Source organism: Mycteria americana, chromosome 4 (assembly GCF_035582795.1).
Source record: "Mycteria americana isolate JAX WOST 10 ecotype Jacksonville Zoo and Gardens chromosome 4, USCA_MyAme_1.0, whole genome shotgun sequence".
In the NCBI taxonomy this organism is placed as follows: domain Eukaryota; kingdom Metazoa; phylum Chordata; class Aves; order Ciconiiformes; family Ciconiidae; genus Mycteria; species Mycteria americana.
The window spans coordinates 28868554-28883223 of record NC_134368.1 but is presented as its reverse complement, the minus strand read 5'-3'; the positions used below and the strand labels follow the sequence as shown (position 1 = coordinate 28883223).

The window sequence follows — 14670 nt, the reverse complement described above, 5'->3', positions numbered from 1 at the left end:
GCGGCTGCGGGCCCCCGCGACCCCCGCCGGCGGGCGGAGCGCACGGCCGGGCGAGCCGGGGCAGGGGCAGGGGCAGGGGCAGGGGCAGGGGCAGCGGCCGGGCCGGGTCGCGCCGGGCCGGGCCACCCCCCAGCGCAGCCCAGCGCAGCCCAGCGCAGCCCAGCGCAGCCCGCCGGCGGGGCAGCGAGGGGGCGCCGCGGGGCAGGTGAGGCCCGGCGCCGCGCCCCGGGCCGTGCCGCCCGCCGCTGTGCCGGAGCGCGGCGGGAGCAGTGGCTCCGTCCAGGCGCTTCCGGGCGCGCCGGGCGGCGGGGGAAGGAGGAGGAGGAGGAGGAGAAGAAGGAGGGGTGGGGTGGGTGGAGGGGAGGGAGGGAGGGAGGCCGCCTTTTTTAGGAGGGAGACCCTCCTTCTTGGCCGCCCGCTCGCAGCCATGGCTTTGAAGGAGGCGGGCGGCAGCATCCTGCCCATCAGCGACATGGTGTCGGGGCCGTCGGGCTCGCCGTTCCCCGAGGTGGTGGAGCTGAACGTGGGGGGCCAGGTGTACGTGACGAGGCACTCCACGCTGCTCAGCGTCCCGGACAGCACGCTGGCCACCATGTTCTCCCCCTGCCGGGGCGGCCCGGCGGCGGCCCGCCAGCTGCCCAGGGACAGCCGGGCGCGCTTCTTCATCGACCGCGACGGCTTCCTCTTCAGGTACGTGCTGGATTACCTGCGGGACAAGCAGCTGGCGCTGCCCGAGCACTTCCCCGAGAAGGAGCGGCTCCTGCGGGAGGCCGAGTACTTCCAGCTGGGCGACCTGGTGAAGCTGCTCTCGCCCAAGGTCACCAAGCAGAGCTCGCTCAACGACGAGGGCTGCCAGAGCGACCTGGAGGACAGCAACTCGCAGGGCAGCAGCGACCGGCTGCAGCGGGCGGCGCTGGACAAGCGCTCGGGCTTCCTCACCGTGGGCTACCGCGGCTCCTACACCACGGTGCGGGACAACCAGGCGGACGCCAAGTTCCGCCGCGTCGCCCGCATCATGGTGTGCGGCAGGATCGCCCTGGCCAAGGAGGTCTTCGGCGAGACCCTCAACGAGAGCCGCGACCCCGACCGCCCCCCCGAGAAGTACACCTCCCGCTTCTACCTCAAGTTCACCTACCTGGAGCAAGCCTTCGACCGGCTCTCCGAGGCGGGCTTCCACATGGTGGCTTGCAACTCCACCGGCACCGCCGCCTTCATCAACCAGTACAGGGACGACAAGATCTGGAGCAGCTACACCGAGTACATCTTCTTCAGTAAGTGCTGCCCGCGCCCCTGCCGCCCCCCATCCCCATCCCCGGGGCGTGCACGCCGGTGTGCAGTTAAAAGTACATCTGCACCCCCACACTCCAACCCTTGCTGTCCCAAAGCAACATGTAGCTCGAGAGGAATTGGGGCTGGCCCCTTTCCCCTCGCATTCGGCGCTGTCACCGCCACAGTTCAAGTTTTAGTTTGTGCATCGGGGGTGCGGGACAGGGCTGCCTAATGCCCCGGCCGGAGCGCGGCGGGGGAACAGCTCCCCCCGCTCCTCGGAGCAATCGGGGCTGCTCCCACCTTTTGGTGCCGGGTGTGCCGCGGGGAGAACCAGCGCCGCCGCACCGCCTGCCCCGTGTCGGGGTCTGCCGGGGGCGTCGCGCCGGTGCCGGATCGGGGGGCTGCGGCGGCGGGGGGGTCCCAGCCCCGCGGGCCGGGCGGGGGCGCGGGCGCGGTGCGGGCGCAGCGCTGGCTCCGCCGCGGAGGGTTGCGGCGCTCCCTGCCAGCGAGGCGGTGCAGAGATGGCAACGTCGGAGCCCCGAGCAAGGAAGGGGTTTAATATTTTATCGCTGCCTTTCCTTCCCAAGTGAGCGCACTGCGCCTGGGCACGGTCTCCCTGAGGGAAGGGGCAGCGAGGGCACAGCCAACTTCCCGAGGAGCAAGAAAGAGTCTGGCTCCAAGGGGGAAAAAAATGGAAAAAAGAAAATAAACCAGTCCGTAGCCAGTACACAGCTCCAGAGCGACTCCGCTAGTTGGCTGTGGGTAGCCTTAAAGGTTTTAGGTCACTTGCAAATAGGAAAATCGAGCGATGACGAATGAGTTTCAATCTGGCAAAGTACGTAGTGCTATGTAGGGCACTGGCTGGGCAGTGGTTTCGGGTAATGAAAGCGCAGCTGGACGGAGGACACCAGCCCCTGGCAGAGCTTTGGCTTTGAAAGGCAGAGGCAGCCTTAAACCTTACTGGTGGGTCTGAGAGTAGAGTAAGGCTGTGGAAGAGAGGTGCTCTCCATTCACTTCTTTCTTCTCCTGCCTCTGCGTGGTCTCACGCCCCCTGAGCGCAGGAGGGATGCTTTGGTAGAGCACCTGCCTGCCTCTGTGGTGAGGTGGGAGATGCTGCCTCTAACTAACTTCACCAGTAGGGCAGCTAAACAGAAGCAACCTGTTTTGTGTGCAAAACTGGACCTAGGCACGGTATTTAATAGAGGAGGGAAAGGTTAACGGTTTTCTGCTCGGAGGAGAAATTCATTAAATAGTTTCCATTGCTGTATATTATATAGGTGGTGACCACCCTTTGCTGAGCAGACTTAAGTACTTCAAATCAATCTTCAAAACTATGTTAAAACAGTTTTTGAAGATTCATTGTATAACCTATTGCCAGTCATATTTCATTCGGATATGTAAAAACTGAGCTGTAGGGGAGCTTTACATTCTTCTGGGTGGACTTTTAACAAGTATTTTTCATGACTGTTAAGTCTCCTGTCAGAGAAAAATGGATGTACTGATTTTCAAAATAGTATAAATTCCTTATTGTTATTATCCAGACTATGAAATAGCCTGTTCTGCTCAGAAACAGATTTTTAGGTGCATAATTATTTGTGTGCATTCGTGATGCTCATAATGTTTTGGGTTATTTTTTTTGTGTGTGTTGTGATGAGGTTGCTGTATAGAACAGTGCTCTAATTCAGATCAGTGTTCCAAATTAATCCCTGGTGTAATACCACTGATCTACGTGGAATAATGCCAGAGATGAATTGGATGTTGTACATCATGATTTTTGTTTTGATTTTTAGTCTTCCAGCTTACGACGTTGTGAAAAGTAAAACAGTTAGTTAATTACTTAAATTGACACAGTTAACTGAAAATTTATGGTTTTGCCTAATGTTTTTGGGTGTGTTTGGTTTTTTTTTACTTCTGAGTGCAAAAAATGGCTGAGAAAAGTACGCTGAAAAGATGGGGAGCATATTTTCATTTTGGTTGCTTGTTATGCATTTAGCAACCTTTTTGTTTTTATAAAAATTTTATAAATTTTTGTGTGATTGGATAGATTTTTCTGAAATGTAGCAACATGGAGACAAAACTCAAAAAATCACCAAAACTGGAAGAGAAACAAGCAAAACACAGTGCCTGAAGTAATGCTTTATTTTTTTGATTTGAGTGTTTGGTTTTTGTTTTGGGTTTTTTTGTGTGTTTGTTTTGTTTTTTTAAACTGACTAAATGTCCAGTTGATGGAGACTGTTGATAAAACAATACTTTATTAATATTAAATGCCCTGGATGGATTGGGTGCTTGCTGTTGCTTTGCCAGACCGCTGCACAAGAATCCATCAAAGGGAGAGGAAACCTTGGAAGCCTTAGTGCTCTGCACCAGGGGTGAGAAGAGTGGTCAGGGTTACTGGCTGTAGGCTCTCCAACAGCATTTGCCAGCACCGTATTCCCTCCTCACTTACAAACAGAGCTTAATACAGAAAGAGAAGAGCAGTCATTCTTCAATTTATTCCTTGTCACATGTCCCCATGAACCCCGGAAAGGAGGCAGTTTTGGTTGGGAGGTTGCTGATTTCAAGAGCTCTCTTGGACAATGTCCAACCCTGGGGGCGTGCCTTACAGACAAAAATATAAAGGCAAAAAACTTTGGGGAGCCTATTCTGGTTTTGGCCAGTGTCTGAGACTTAATTTGGTGCTAGCGGAGAAGAAGCCTATTTTTATGTTCCACTGGAAAAAGCCCTAGCTGCATTTGCTTGTGTTATTCACAGCATGAGCATCTGCAACCAGCAACTGTATTAGCTGTTGGTCTGTAGTTCTATAGCAGTCACACAAACTTCTCTTTCACCATTTCTCCTGAGGACTTGTGGACAAATCTGTTTTCTAGTAATGGTAGATAGCAAAGCAATTGGAAAAATATATAACGATATATACATTCCGCCCATTTCCTTAGGTTATGCATGGCTGAATGAGTTCATCACTGAGAGCTACTAAGGAATGTTTGAAGGCCAAAGGTGGCCTTTAAGCTATGGTTTGTGGAACAGATTTCAGGTCTGTTTCTAGTATCTCTTAAACTTCTGTAGGTATTTTGAGTTGAAATGACCACCTATCACTTTTTTAAAAAATGGAAATTATATTTTCTTAAACATTACTGCAGATGAAACTCACCTTGGATACTACACATATATTTACTTAATTTATGGATTTCTTAATATCTAGGATGGATTAGTTGTTGCAGACTAATTCTGATTGAAGAACCAGAGGTCGTTTGAAACTGCTTACCAGGAAATAATACTTCAGCCTTTGGCAACATGTCCTGACAAGCACAGAGACTGACTTTCCTTCTCAGTATGCATAATTCCGATAAAAAACATGAGGTTCTTTGCCCCCAGTGGTGTGCAAGCTATCATGTATGCAATGACAGCTTGTTTTGTCTATGCAATTACAACATGGCCAGGAATTAAATTGCACCTTGCATTGGTGGCTTAGTTCTGAGAAGCACTCACAGATCTGTTCCATGTGTCTGTTACAAATCCTATCTCTTAATGGTCAATAAAAGGAGTAGCTTTTTATGTGGTATTGAAAAGGCTCTACCAGAGTGTACCACAAACTTTTCCCTTTTTTCTCCTGATAGCTTGGCTCCATGCCTGAAGGCTAACAGGGATCTCTAAGCTATGGAAGCTCTCACCTTAGCACATGTGAGGGTGACTTGGGTCAGTTAATGTGAGATGAAATGCATGCGCAGTTTGGGAAAGAGGATCAAACTCTTTTGCTGCTTAGTTTCAAGCTGCCAATGAGGACCACTGATTTATTACCTGTTGGTGCACAAGAAGTGATGGCCTTCACGAAAGTTGCTTCTAGTTGGAGACAGGATACTAGAAGTAAGGAGACCTTGCTTCATGTGGCTGCAGGTAACACAACAGACCTTCTGTTAGCTGGTCTCTTTGTGAGGAAAGGGTGCGATTTACATTTTTAAGCTTTTTTGTGGGTTTTTTTTTTTTTTTTTGTGGTTCACGGTATCTCTCAGTACTGTTGTGTAATGCAGGATTGCCTGTGCATGCTATTACTATTTTTTTTTTCTTCTGTAGAATCTAATTGGTCTTAATGGATTTTACATTTAACATCTGCTACGCAATCTGACTTATGGGTGTTGAGAGCATTGTGCTCAGCTGGAAGCTTTCTGTGCTGAACTGACATGTTTATTATAAGAAGAATGCGGTACTACTTCATGAAAAAAAACTTTGACATGTATTCTGTTTCGACACTCCTGTTTCACATGTGATATTTTTGGTTTCCTTGTCTCCTGTTTTTGTTTGTAACAGTTGACATTTGCATGGATTTATGGTGCTTATTTTCCACTTGAAGTCATAGCGCTCTGAGATTACATTGGTTGCTGTGGAAATTGTCATAAACAAGTGATAATAATTTCATAATCAGTGGGGAATAAGCAGTTGGAAGCAATGAACTTTTAGGAAACAATATGGTATTTTGAAAAAACCCCACAAACAACAACAAAACCAAACCCAACCCTGCAACAGCAACAAAAAACCCCAGCCAACATTGTTTGTGTCTTTGCAATAAAAAGGAGAAAACAGAAGGTGACCCTTGAAACATGGGGAACAAACATAAAATATTTCGAGATGTTAATTGCTCTGTGAATGCCAACTCCAGTTCAGCATCCCACTGGGATAGTGAGGGGATGGTGGGTCAGCAGATAACCCTGAACTGCTCTTCTGAGGGCAGAGGGGTATAGGAGCCATCCTGCAGGTGGTTTCTGTGGCCATGCCAGGCTGCTCTTCATCCATCGCTCCTTATTTGGTGGAGTTTTTGCTACGTGGAGTGTGTCCGTGCTATTTAATATGGAACAAATGTGTCTGAAACTTGCGAGGCTGAGAAGGGAAAGGAAACCAAGACAAAAGTAAAACAAGGGTATTGCTTCTTTGTGGAATGTTAAGGTGAAGTTGGACAGTTTACTTTGAACCTGAATCACAGCGTCAAAGATTAGAGTACAAATTTTTGGTGGTACAAGAAGACATGAAGGATTAAATCAGTATCACAAGCACAATGTAGAAAAGCTTCAGATTTCTGACAATATCAAGATCTGGGAACATTGTTTCTGGTAGGACTATTGAGCAAAGCCTTTTAAAGAGAGATTCTGTAGGTAGTCCTGTGACTTTGGACAACTGTCAGGATATTCTGCTTTATGATTCCAGCTCGACTCTAACACAGTTTAAAAATAAATAAATAATAAGCTACTCTTTATCTTGTCATTCTTCCAAAATATATGTCCTTGAATGTAAAGGGATGAATCAAAGTGTACAGTCATAAATTACAAATATGAGAATATCTTTCTTATGCCACCACTTGACATAACATGCGATAATCTAGACTAGTGAAACTGGCATTCTGATTTTAGTCATCATTTCAACCAAGAGACTCTATTTCAGAATTATTTTAAAATGTGAGATTAAAAAGAAGTTTGAACAATTTCAGCTTTTTAATAAATAAATAATGAAAACAACTTGTGTTCCTTTACCACTGGTGTAAAGACACTTCTGCACTAAAAAACTATGCCAGGAACCTTTTGATTTTTCTTATGCTTCAATAGAAATACACAAGACTCAATACAATGATTTGTGATCAGATTTAATCATTATATCCAGTTTCTGCTCTTATTGTAATAAAATTACATTTTTAAGTACTGTAGAGCCACTTTAATATTTGGAGCTGAGGAATGGAACTGTTGTGCAGTATTTTAAAAGTAAGATTAGAGATTAACTGAGAAAATCAACTATCCTGGATATTATATACTAGAATCAATACTAGATAAGCAATAAGCACCTTGATACAAGCAGCTGTTATTTCTGATGTTGGGAAATGGAAACACACTGGTTTTGATGTTATCCCATACTTGTACTTCTTGTGGATTACTTGGGAACAAAGTAACAGTGTTGGAGAAGCTGACTTTGCTGGGTCTGTAATATTTTGCAGGAAAACTGCTTCTTGGTGTCAGATCACTTCATACATTTTCAAGGATTTATGACAGTACTTGCAGGGAAATGTTTACTTTTCCACAGTAGGATGAGCAAATAATATTTTATTTTTTCTTTATTGTCAGCATGAACTTCCAGTTATCTACTGTTCAAGCACAGAATTTGTGTACAAAAGTTTTCTGTATAATATTGTTCCAGGCACACGATTTAAAATTAAAACATTACTGCTAATAAAATATATTTTGCGATATATTTGCTTTCTCAGTATGATATGGCTGCTGTTTCACTGCTGGTTTTCTCCTTTGCAGCAAATACCAAATTTGTTACACTGTGATGAGAATTTGAGTGGTGAACAAAAATTCACTAAGCATTGCACCAAAAGGGAGTTCTTCGATTCTCACATTGTCCTCTTTCTGCCACAGTTTTGCCTTTAAACACAGATCTCCAGAAATTAAAAACTGCTCAGGCAGCTCTCATAGACGTCAAAAGTAATATGCTATGGGAATGAGAAGTGGCAGAAAGAAAGGCCCTCTTCTTGAACATCAGCATGGCCTGAACATAGTGACCAGAAGTAATCGGTCATGTTTTGGTGTGTTATCAGTTTAAGGGCGAGACCTTTGGTGAGCCAGATACCTAGATGGGCAAAGAAGGAAAGTGTGTAAGGTGGTGTGCACCCATCTCACGCCTCCGTGGTCCTGGGCTGCATGAGACCGGTGTGGTACCCAGCGTAGCTCGCAGCCAGGTTAGCATTGCCCTGCGTTGTCTCAGCAACTAGGCAGATCCTGGGTGTCTCTGCAGGAGATGTGAATAGTGCGGCCATGCTTTGGACTTCCCCTCTGACTTTCTCTCTCCAGTTTTGGATTACTTTACTGCCAGAGTGATGTAAGAAGTCTGTTACAGAGTTAAGTTGACCAAGGTCATGTCTGCAGGGCTTTTCCATGCCACAGACTGATTATTTGGTTGGTGGTTATTTGACTCGGTATAATTGTTGAAAAAAGCTGGAGTCGCTATGACAGCTAACATCCTAACTTGGCAAGCAGATGTTATTTTTATATCCAAGGATGATTTTATTTCATTTCTGCTCACAAGATCTTTATTTTTTTAAAGCAGGTGGAGTACTAATGGCACTCTCAAATCACGGCTCTCTTATAAACTGAGCCACTGGAAGTCCAGTGGAAAATCCTTAAAAAAAAAATTACCAGGCAAATTTCATTTTGCTTTAGTAAATCAAACGCTTCATGATGGATTTCCTGGGGAGGTTGTTCACTCCAGCTTGATAAAACTGCATGTTCTTTTTGAGAAGAGGTAATTTATACTCTACTTAAAATTCATATATTGACTAAATGTTAGGAGAAAAAAGTGTTATGTCTAAAATGAAATTATTCTCAGTAGAGTTTAAGTACTTTTCTTTAAATGTTTTGCATGATTTTTATTTTTAAACCAGTAATGGCCATTGCACATTTAGCTTTTGCCTCATATAAATTCAGGATTATTCAGTGAATTTATTCTTTTTCTTTTTTTCTTTGACCTCAATGGGATTGATCATATAAATAGGGACTAACGGTGTGTGAAACACACTCAAGTCCCATTCACAGCTGCAAAATAGACCTTCACTGGGACTGAAGCAGCAAATAGTCTTGGGCTAGTCTTTCACATAAAGGTGGAATTCAAGCTACATGAGTGATGACTTGGTGTCATAACTGTTTCTACTACACATAATCCTGGCAGGAGGTAAGCAGTGATGTTTTGTAATTTTCATGGCACTTGGAGAAACTAATGGCATTCCATTTTGGGTTGCATTTTATCAGAGTGTGGTAACAAAACTTGTCACATTTGTTACATTGTGACAGTTTAGCTTCAGAAGACATTTAAATTAAAGAGTGCATCTTGCTGCAAGGTGTCACTCCATTTATATCATCGCATCTCTAAATATTTTCAGGACTTCACCACACACATGTAAAAATCACAGTGGTGTTAATGAGAGCTTCATGTTTCTAGCAACAAGATGAATACAGTGCTTTAAAAACGTTTATGCAAATATTATTTCTTCTTTATGGAATGACTTCTGTCTTGATACTGTCTTTCGCAAAGTTGCTCAAAACAGGGTTCAAAGATAGGGAACAATGTATTTACCCATTCTTTGCCTTATGGGGCCTGCCTGGCCATAAGCAGCATCAGGACTGCTCTCAGTTACAGCTGGTGTGATGATTCCTTCATCAACATTTTGCACTGAGAGTAACTGGGTCAAAATTTAGCTCCCCAGATGTCTGAACCCTATGGCAGGGGCTCTGAGCAAAGGATGTGCAGAGACAGGGGCCACTGCCTCTGGGGGACTGCCGCTGCCTCCGGGTGGCTGCTACTGCCTCTGGGCTGTGTGCATGTCAGGTTTGCTTTGTACTGCTCGAGTCATGTACCCTGTGCCTGACCTGTTTTCTGTTCCAATGACACGCACTTAGTGAATAAAGAAAACTAGAGTGGCTTTTAGAATAAAAAAATAATAGTACTTCCTTTTGAAGAGAATACTACAACACTTTTTAAAAAAATACTGTGAATAACTCAATCCAGAGACAACAACTCAATCACAAGTGCAAGTACATTTGGCAACAATGACTGATGCATTGTAGTAGACATGCTGCACATCTCTTTGGAGGGAGAAGAAGTGGGCTGAGAAACTGAAGAGAGAAATCAACACCATCATTAACTGTTGTTAATGAAATTAAATATTCCAGGTCTTCACTTAGCATATGTTCAGTTTTATTATACTTAATACATAGGGATATTCTCTTTGCATTAGCAGAAAGATATAATTCAGAAATGAAATCAGTCAGTATATTTTATTTTTTATATAAGCAAACAACAATAACCTTCAGATGCATTTTTATCTTTTCTCTTTCATCCTTACTGGGTTTTTCCCTTTAGTAGTATTAACAAATATTCCCAAAGAGAGATGAGTTGGTGCTCAGGGACTCTTGTCACATTTTGTTGTAAACAGCCTTCTGCAACTTAAGTTAATAGCGAAATTGTTTTATATTTTATTGAATGTAGATGTTTAGAGGTTCTTGTAAGGATTACAACTATGTCAGTGTATTCCATGGAAGTTATTTAAAGTGTACTATCATTCCAAAGGCTTTTTATCAGTGAATATTTTATATGTGTCTCAGGTATCTGAAGTTCTTTATATTTGTTTAATAATAGGAGGAAAAAAAGCCCAGAATTGCATATATACATGATTATATAAATAAATTGTGTGCAAAACAGTTACTTTCATAACCTCTTACTAACAGTTTAATTAAACTAGATTTTTTTTTCTTCTGTCTGTTACTCAAAGCCCCATTAAAACCACCATACCTGCAAAACTTTGAAAGTGATGACAAATGTCTGTTTTGTGTATCCAGAAGTATTCTCTAATGCTTCTGGTTCTTAATTCAAGGTTCTTTCATTCTCATTGAAACTCATTAATATAAAATAATACGAAAATCAACTACAAAAGGGTTAGAAGGCAGATAAAATAAGTCAGTAAAATAGAGTGCCAACAATTTAATCAGTGTAATGTGTAGATAATACAGTGGAGAAAGACTAGAACTAAACAACACTTTTTGCTAGTTTTTCTTAATGAACATATTTTCTTTCCCTTTCTTCTCACAGTCACCCATTTATAGCCAGTCACTTCTCAGTATTGTTCTCTTCAGACAGCTGTTACTACTTGTGTTGTTAATGCCTACTGTGGCTTTTGAGCTGACGTGAAACAAAGCGGAGGCATGGCTACTCTTGCCTTTCCACCTATTTTTGTCTCTTTCCAGTGTTTGGGAATATAAATACCACTCATTCTGTCCTTCTAAAAATACCGATATACATACAGCCTTATAAAAGTGTGATCAATATTGCTGAAGCTACGTGAACTTCGCGGGGTGGGGGGGAAGAACAAAACAATTCAGCTATTTATGATGCAAGATAGAATGGGACCGTTGTTTAAGTAAGGTTGTGTCTGTCCTCTCCTACTTCCAAAATTTTGATGTCAAATCCCACACCTGCCTTTCTGAGTGACTTACCCATTCAACGTACTCCTCCTTCAGAGCAGGAGCTGTCAGCATCTGTATGTGTAGATAAGCCTTATCATATTAAACCAAAATTACATAAGGAATATAACTAAGACCACTGTAACTTGCAATCCTGCTTGGAATTTTTACTTTCTCAGCACCCATAGACTTTACTTTTCTCTGCTAGCAATCCCTCAGAAAGCTGTGCATATTTACCTGTTTTAGTGTTGTCATAGCTCGCGAACATAAATTTCTGATCTTCACGCTGTTGGTTTGTCTTTGGGGATGTAATAAATGAATATAAAGTTTCTGAATGTTATAGGTAGAGATAGACAAAGTCTATGTGGTTTTGCTCCCCAAAAAACATCTGGAGTAACTGATAGCAATATCCTCTGGCTTCAAAATAATCCTGTAATTCTTTAGGATAGAGGGGACAAACTTTTCAGAAATGTTTCAGTTATTTAGTGTGTGATATTTTGAGGACTATTGAAATTTTTGAAGTTTTACCTCATAACCTGCTGAGTTTCTATCTTCCTATGACTTTTAGCTGCCTAGTAGTCCATCCTCCAGCCATAACAACACTCACATTTTTATTCCTGTCCTTTCAGTATTTACTTTTTCCACCTGCAGCTGAAGTAGTTTGGTGTCTAAATTGGTGGAATTATGCCCCTGAATAATTGCATCTGTGATCACATTTAATTACAGGAAGAAGAACACGCTCGTGGTAGAGGAGATTAGGTTAAACACTGTCTGTCTAATCAGATCCCCGGTGACTGACTTCTGGCAGTGCTTTCTTCCTAAATCCCATTGCTGTGGATGCGATGAATAAAAGCTGCGCGGGCCGCGCGAGTCCACGTCTTCAGAAGATGGTTTTGCTTTTCTCATTTGAGGGGCACGGCATGGACTTAGGAGCAAGGCTGAACATCGTTCCTCCCTGCCAAAAACATGCGCGGGCCTCGTGGTGCCTTTGGGTGGGCCTGGCTTGGCGGGGCCCGTGGCCGGGCAGGGCTGTGGGGAGCTGGAGACCGGCCCTGCTGCGGCCTTGGGGACCTGCTGGCCCCAGGGGGCTGGAGTGGGGCCCTGGGCAGGGTGTGGGGAGCCCCGGGGCTGGGTCAGGGCCAGCGCAGCCTGGCGGTGCCCTCTCGGGGCCTGGCTCTGCGGAGGCCATGTCTGCTTCCCGTGAACACCAGCAAATAAGCCAAGAGCTGCGTCCTCCAAGGACCTTTGGCCGGGCACCGTAATCACGGGTCTGTGTCAGGGCCTCAGAATACCAGGGCGATGATTCGGGGTGGGGTCTTTCACAATTTCATGAGCTTTTTATAACATAAAATACATGACAAGTAACTCCCTTGAGTTATTTTTGTACAGGAAAAGCAAGGTGTTCTTGGTCAAAGACACAGGTAAGGCAAGAGTTGCATCTAACTAGTATTTTTTCAGTGGCATGGCACACTATTTGTGTTTCTGCAACCATGCTGCTGAAGTGGCGTAAATTTAATAGTAATCTTCAATTTAGTAAAGTTAATCTAAATATTCTTTACATTTGGCTGCAAAATATGGAGGGAAAAGAGCGCCTGTTCTAAGCAATTGGTAACCTGGAAAAAAACACATAGGAAAAAAAAATACTTGCTCTGCTTTTTATACTACATAAAAATGTTTTATTTATAATTAATATTAATGATGTGACTATATGCAAGCCTTTCTATATTGTCACACTTAATGGTGCATAAAAAGCATGAAGGAACTTGGGGGGTTGCTTAGCTGCACTTTCTGAAAACTAAAAATATTCTGATGTTTGAGAAGGTGCACTTTTTTTAAATATTAATACATTTTTTGGAATCAGGGTTATCCTCTATCATCGATAGTGAGGCTACTAGCAAAAATAGTTATCTTTTTTAATGAACCATATAATGAATGACATTTGAGAATAATATGAGTCTAAAATTGACCTCCAAATCAGTGCTTGTGATCTTGAATGTATTTTCAGAAAATCCAGCCAAGTTCAGTAAGAATTTCCATCTGCACTTTGAGTATTGGGCAAGCAGTAGGGATAGACAAATTTAAGTTTAGGCTGCTGGTTTGGAAAATTTAGTTCTTCTCCATGACTGGCCATAAACTGCACTTGTTTTGCTTCTTCCTTATCCTGTGGTTATATTAGAGGTTTAGCAATACAGAAATTGACATTTTACCAAAGTTCATTTTGGTTTCTAGCAGTGGTTAACTCTCAGTCATTAATTTGCTCAATTAACTCAGTTTATAACAGTGAAAGCAATAGTGGTAAAAGCTATTTACTGTATTATCAAGCAGTCATGTAGCAAGAATATTGCAAGTTACTGGATAATTACTGCTGGTTCAGAGTGGGTTGCCATAATTTCTATTCAAGAAGGTATGTGGTGTTAGATTGTGGATCAGTAAATTAAGACTATTAAATGTTACATGTGGTAGCTGTATAACACTCTCAGCTTTCAAGCTTCTTAATAGATTTACAAGTTCTTTGAGAAAAGGAAAAACATTTCCCCCATTAGGCAGTCAGGCATTGGAACAGGCTGTGCAGTGATGCTGTGCACGTTGTGCATCCTTGGAGGTTTTCAAGACTCGTCTGGATCAAGCCCTGATAACCCAGTCTGACCTCATTGCTGACCATGCTTTTGAGCAGAAGGTTGGACTAGAGACCTCCTAAATTATCCTGTGATTCTCTTCTCTGATGTGATTTAACTTGGCGTTGGCTGTTTGAAATCACTTCTCAGAAAAGGAAGAGTAAACTGCTGCAGGTAAATGAAGTAGATGCTACAGAGCTATAAATTCTGATTGTTCTGAAAATCACAAGCTTCAAAGCCTTAACTTTATGTCCTACTTGTAGTAAGGATTGAAAAAAATGCTTCAGGAGGAAGTTTCTTACAGGACTTTCTGGCCCAAATTCAAAACCATAGAATGTTAAATAGGCCACAGATAAGAAAGTATCTGAAAAAATACTGTTCACTGTGGTTGTTGATCACATGTTGCCTGAAGAAAGAAATCTCAAAAATTTAGCAAATCACTATTGTTTGAACCTCTAAGCATTTTTATTGTCATTCTTTAGATTCTGTAGGTGCTATCTGTCAAAAAGGTGTCAGACCACCTTGGATTTCTTTGGGTTTTTCCCCATTTTGATATTTTTAATCAATGTTGAGTTTCTTTAATGTGACATATTTTTTGCTTAGCTTTTCAGGCTCTGTATTTTTCCCCTAGCATAGCTTGAATCAATTTATGTAGCAACTGCAAAAATGCTGAACAGGAGTGTTTTTGTAGCCTGGAAAACTTAAAAAAAAAACCCAAAAAATCATAACACAAACATGAACAATGCTGAATTACTTTTCAGTAATTCGTTTCTGAATGAATGCATAACATAATAGCA

The 14670-nt window shown here is 43.0% G+C and overlaps 1 protein-coding gene across 1 annotated transcript in view; it reads left to right on the top strand.

Annotated features, from left to right (window-relative positions):
• Positions 1–427: 427 nt before the first annotated feature.
• The window catches only part of KCTD8 (potassium channel tetramerization domain containing 8), a 100712-nt gene continuing 86469 nt past the window's right edge, over positions 428–14670 (top strand). Inside the window, exon 1 of the mRNA XM_075499198.1 lies at positions 428–1271. Coding sequence (XP_075355313.1) covers positions 428–1271 — 844 coding nt within the window. The remainder of the gene's footprint in view (positions 1272–14670) is intronic.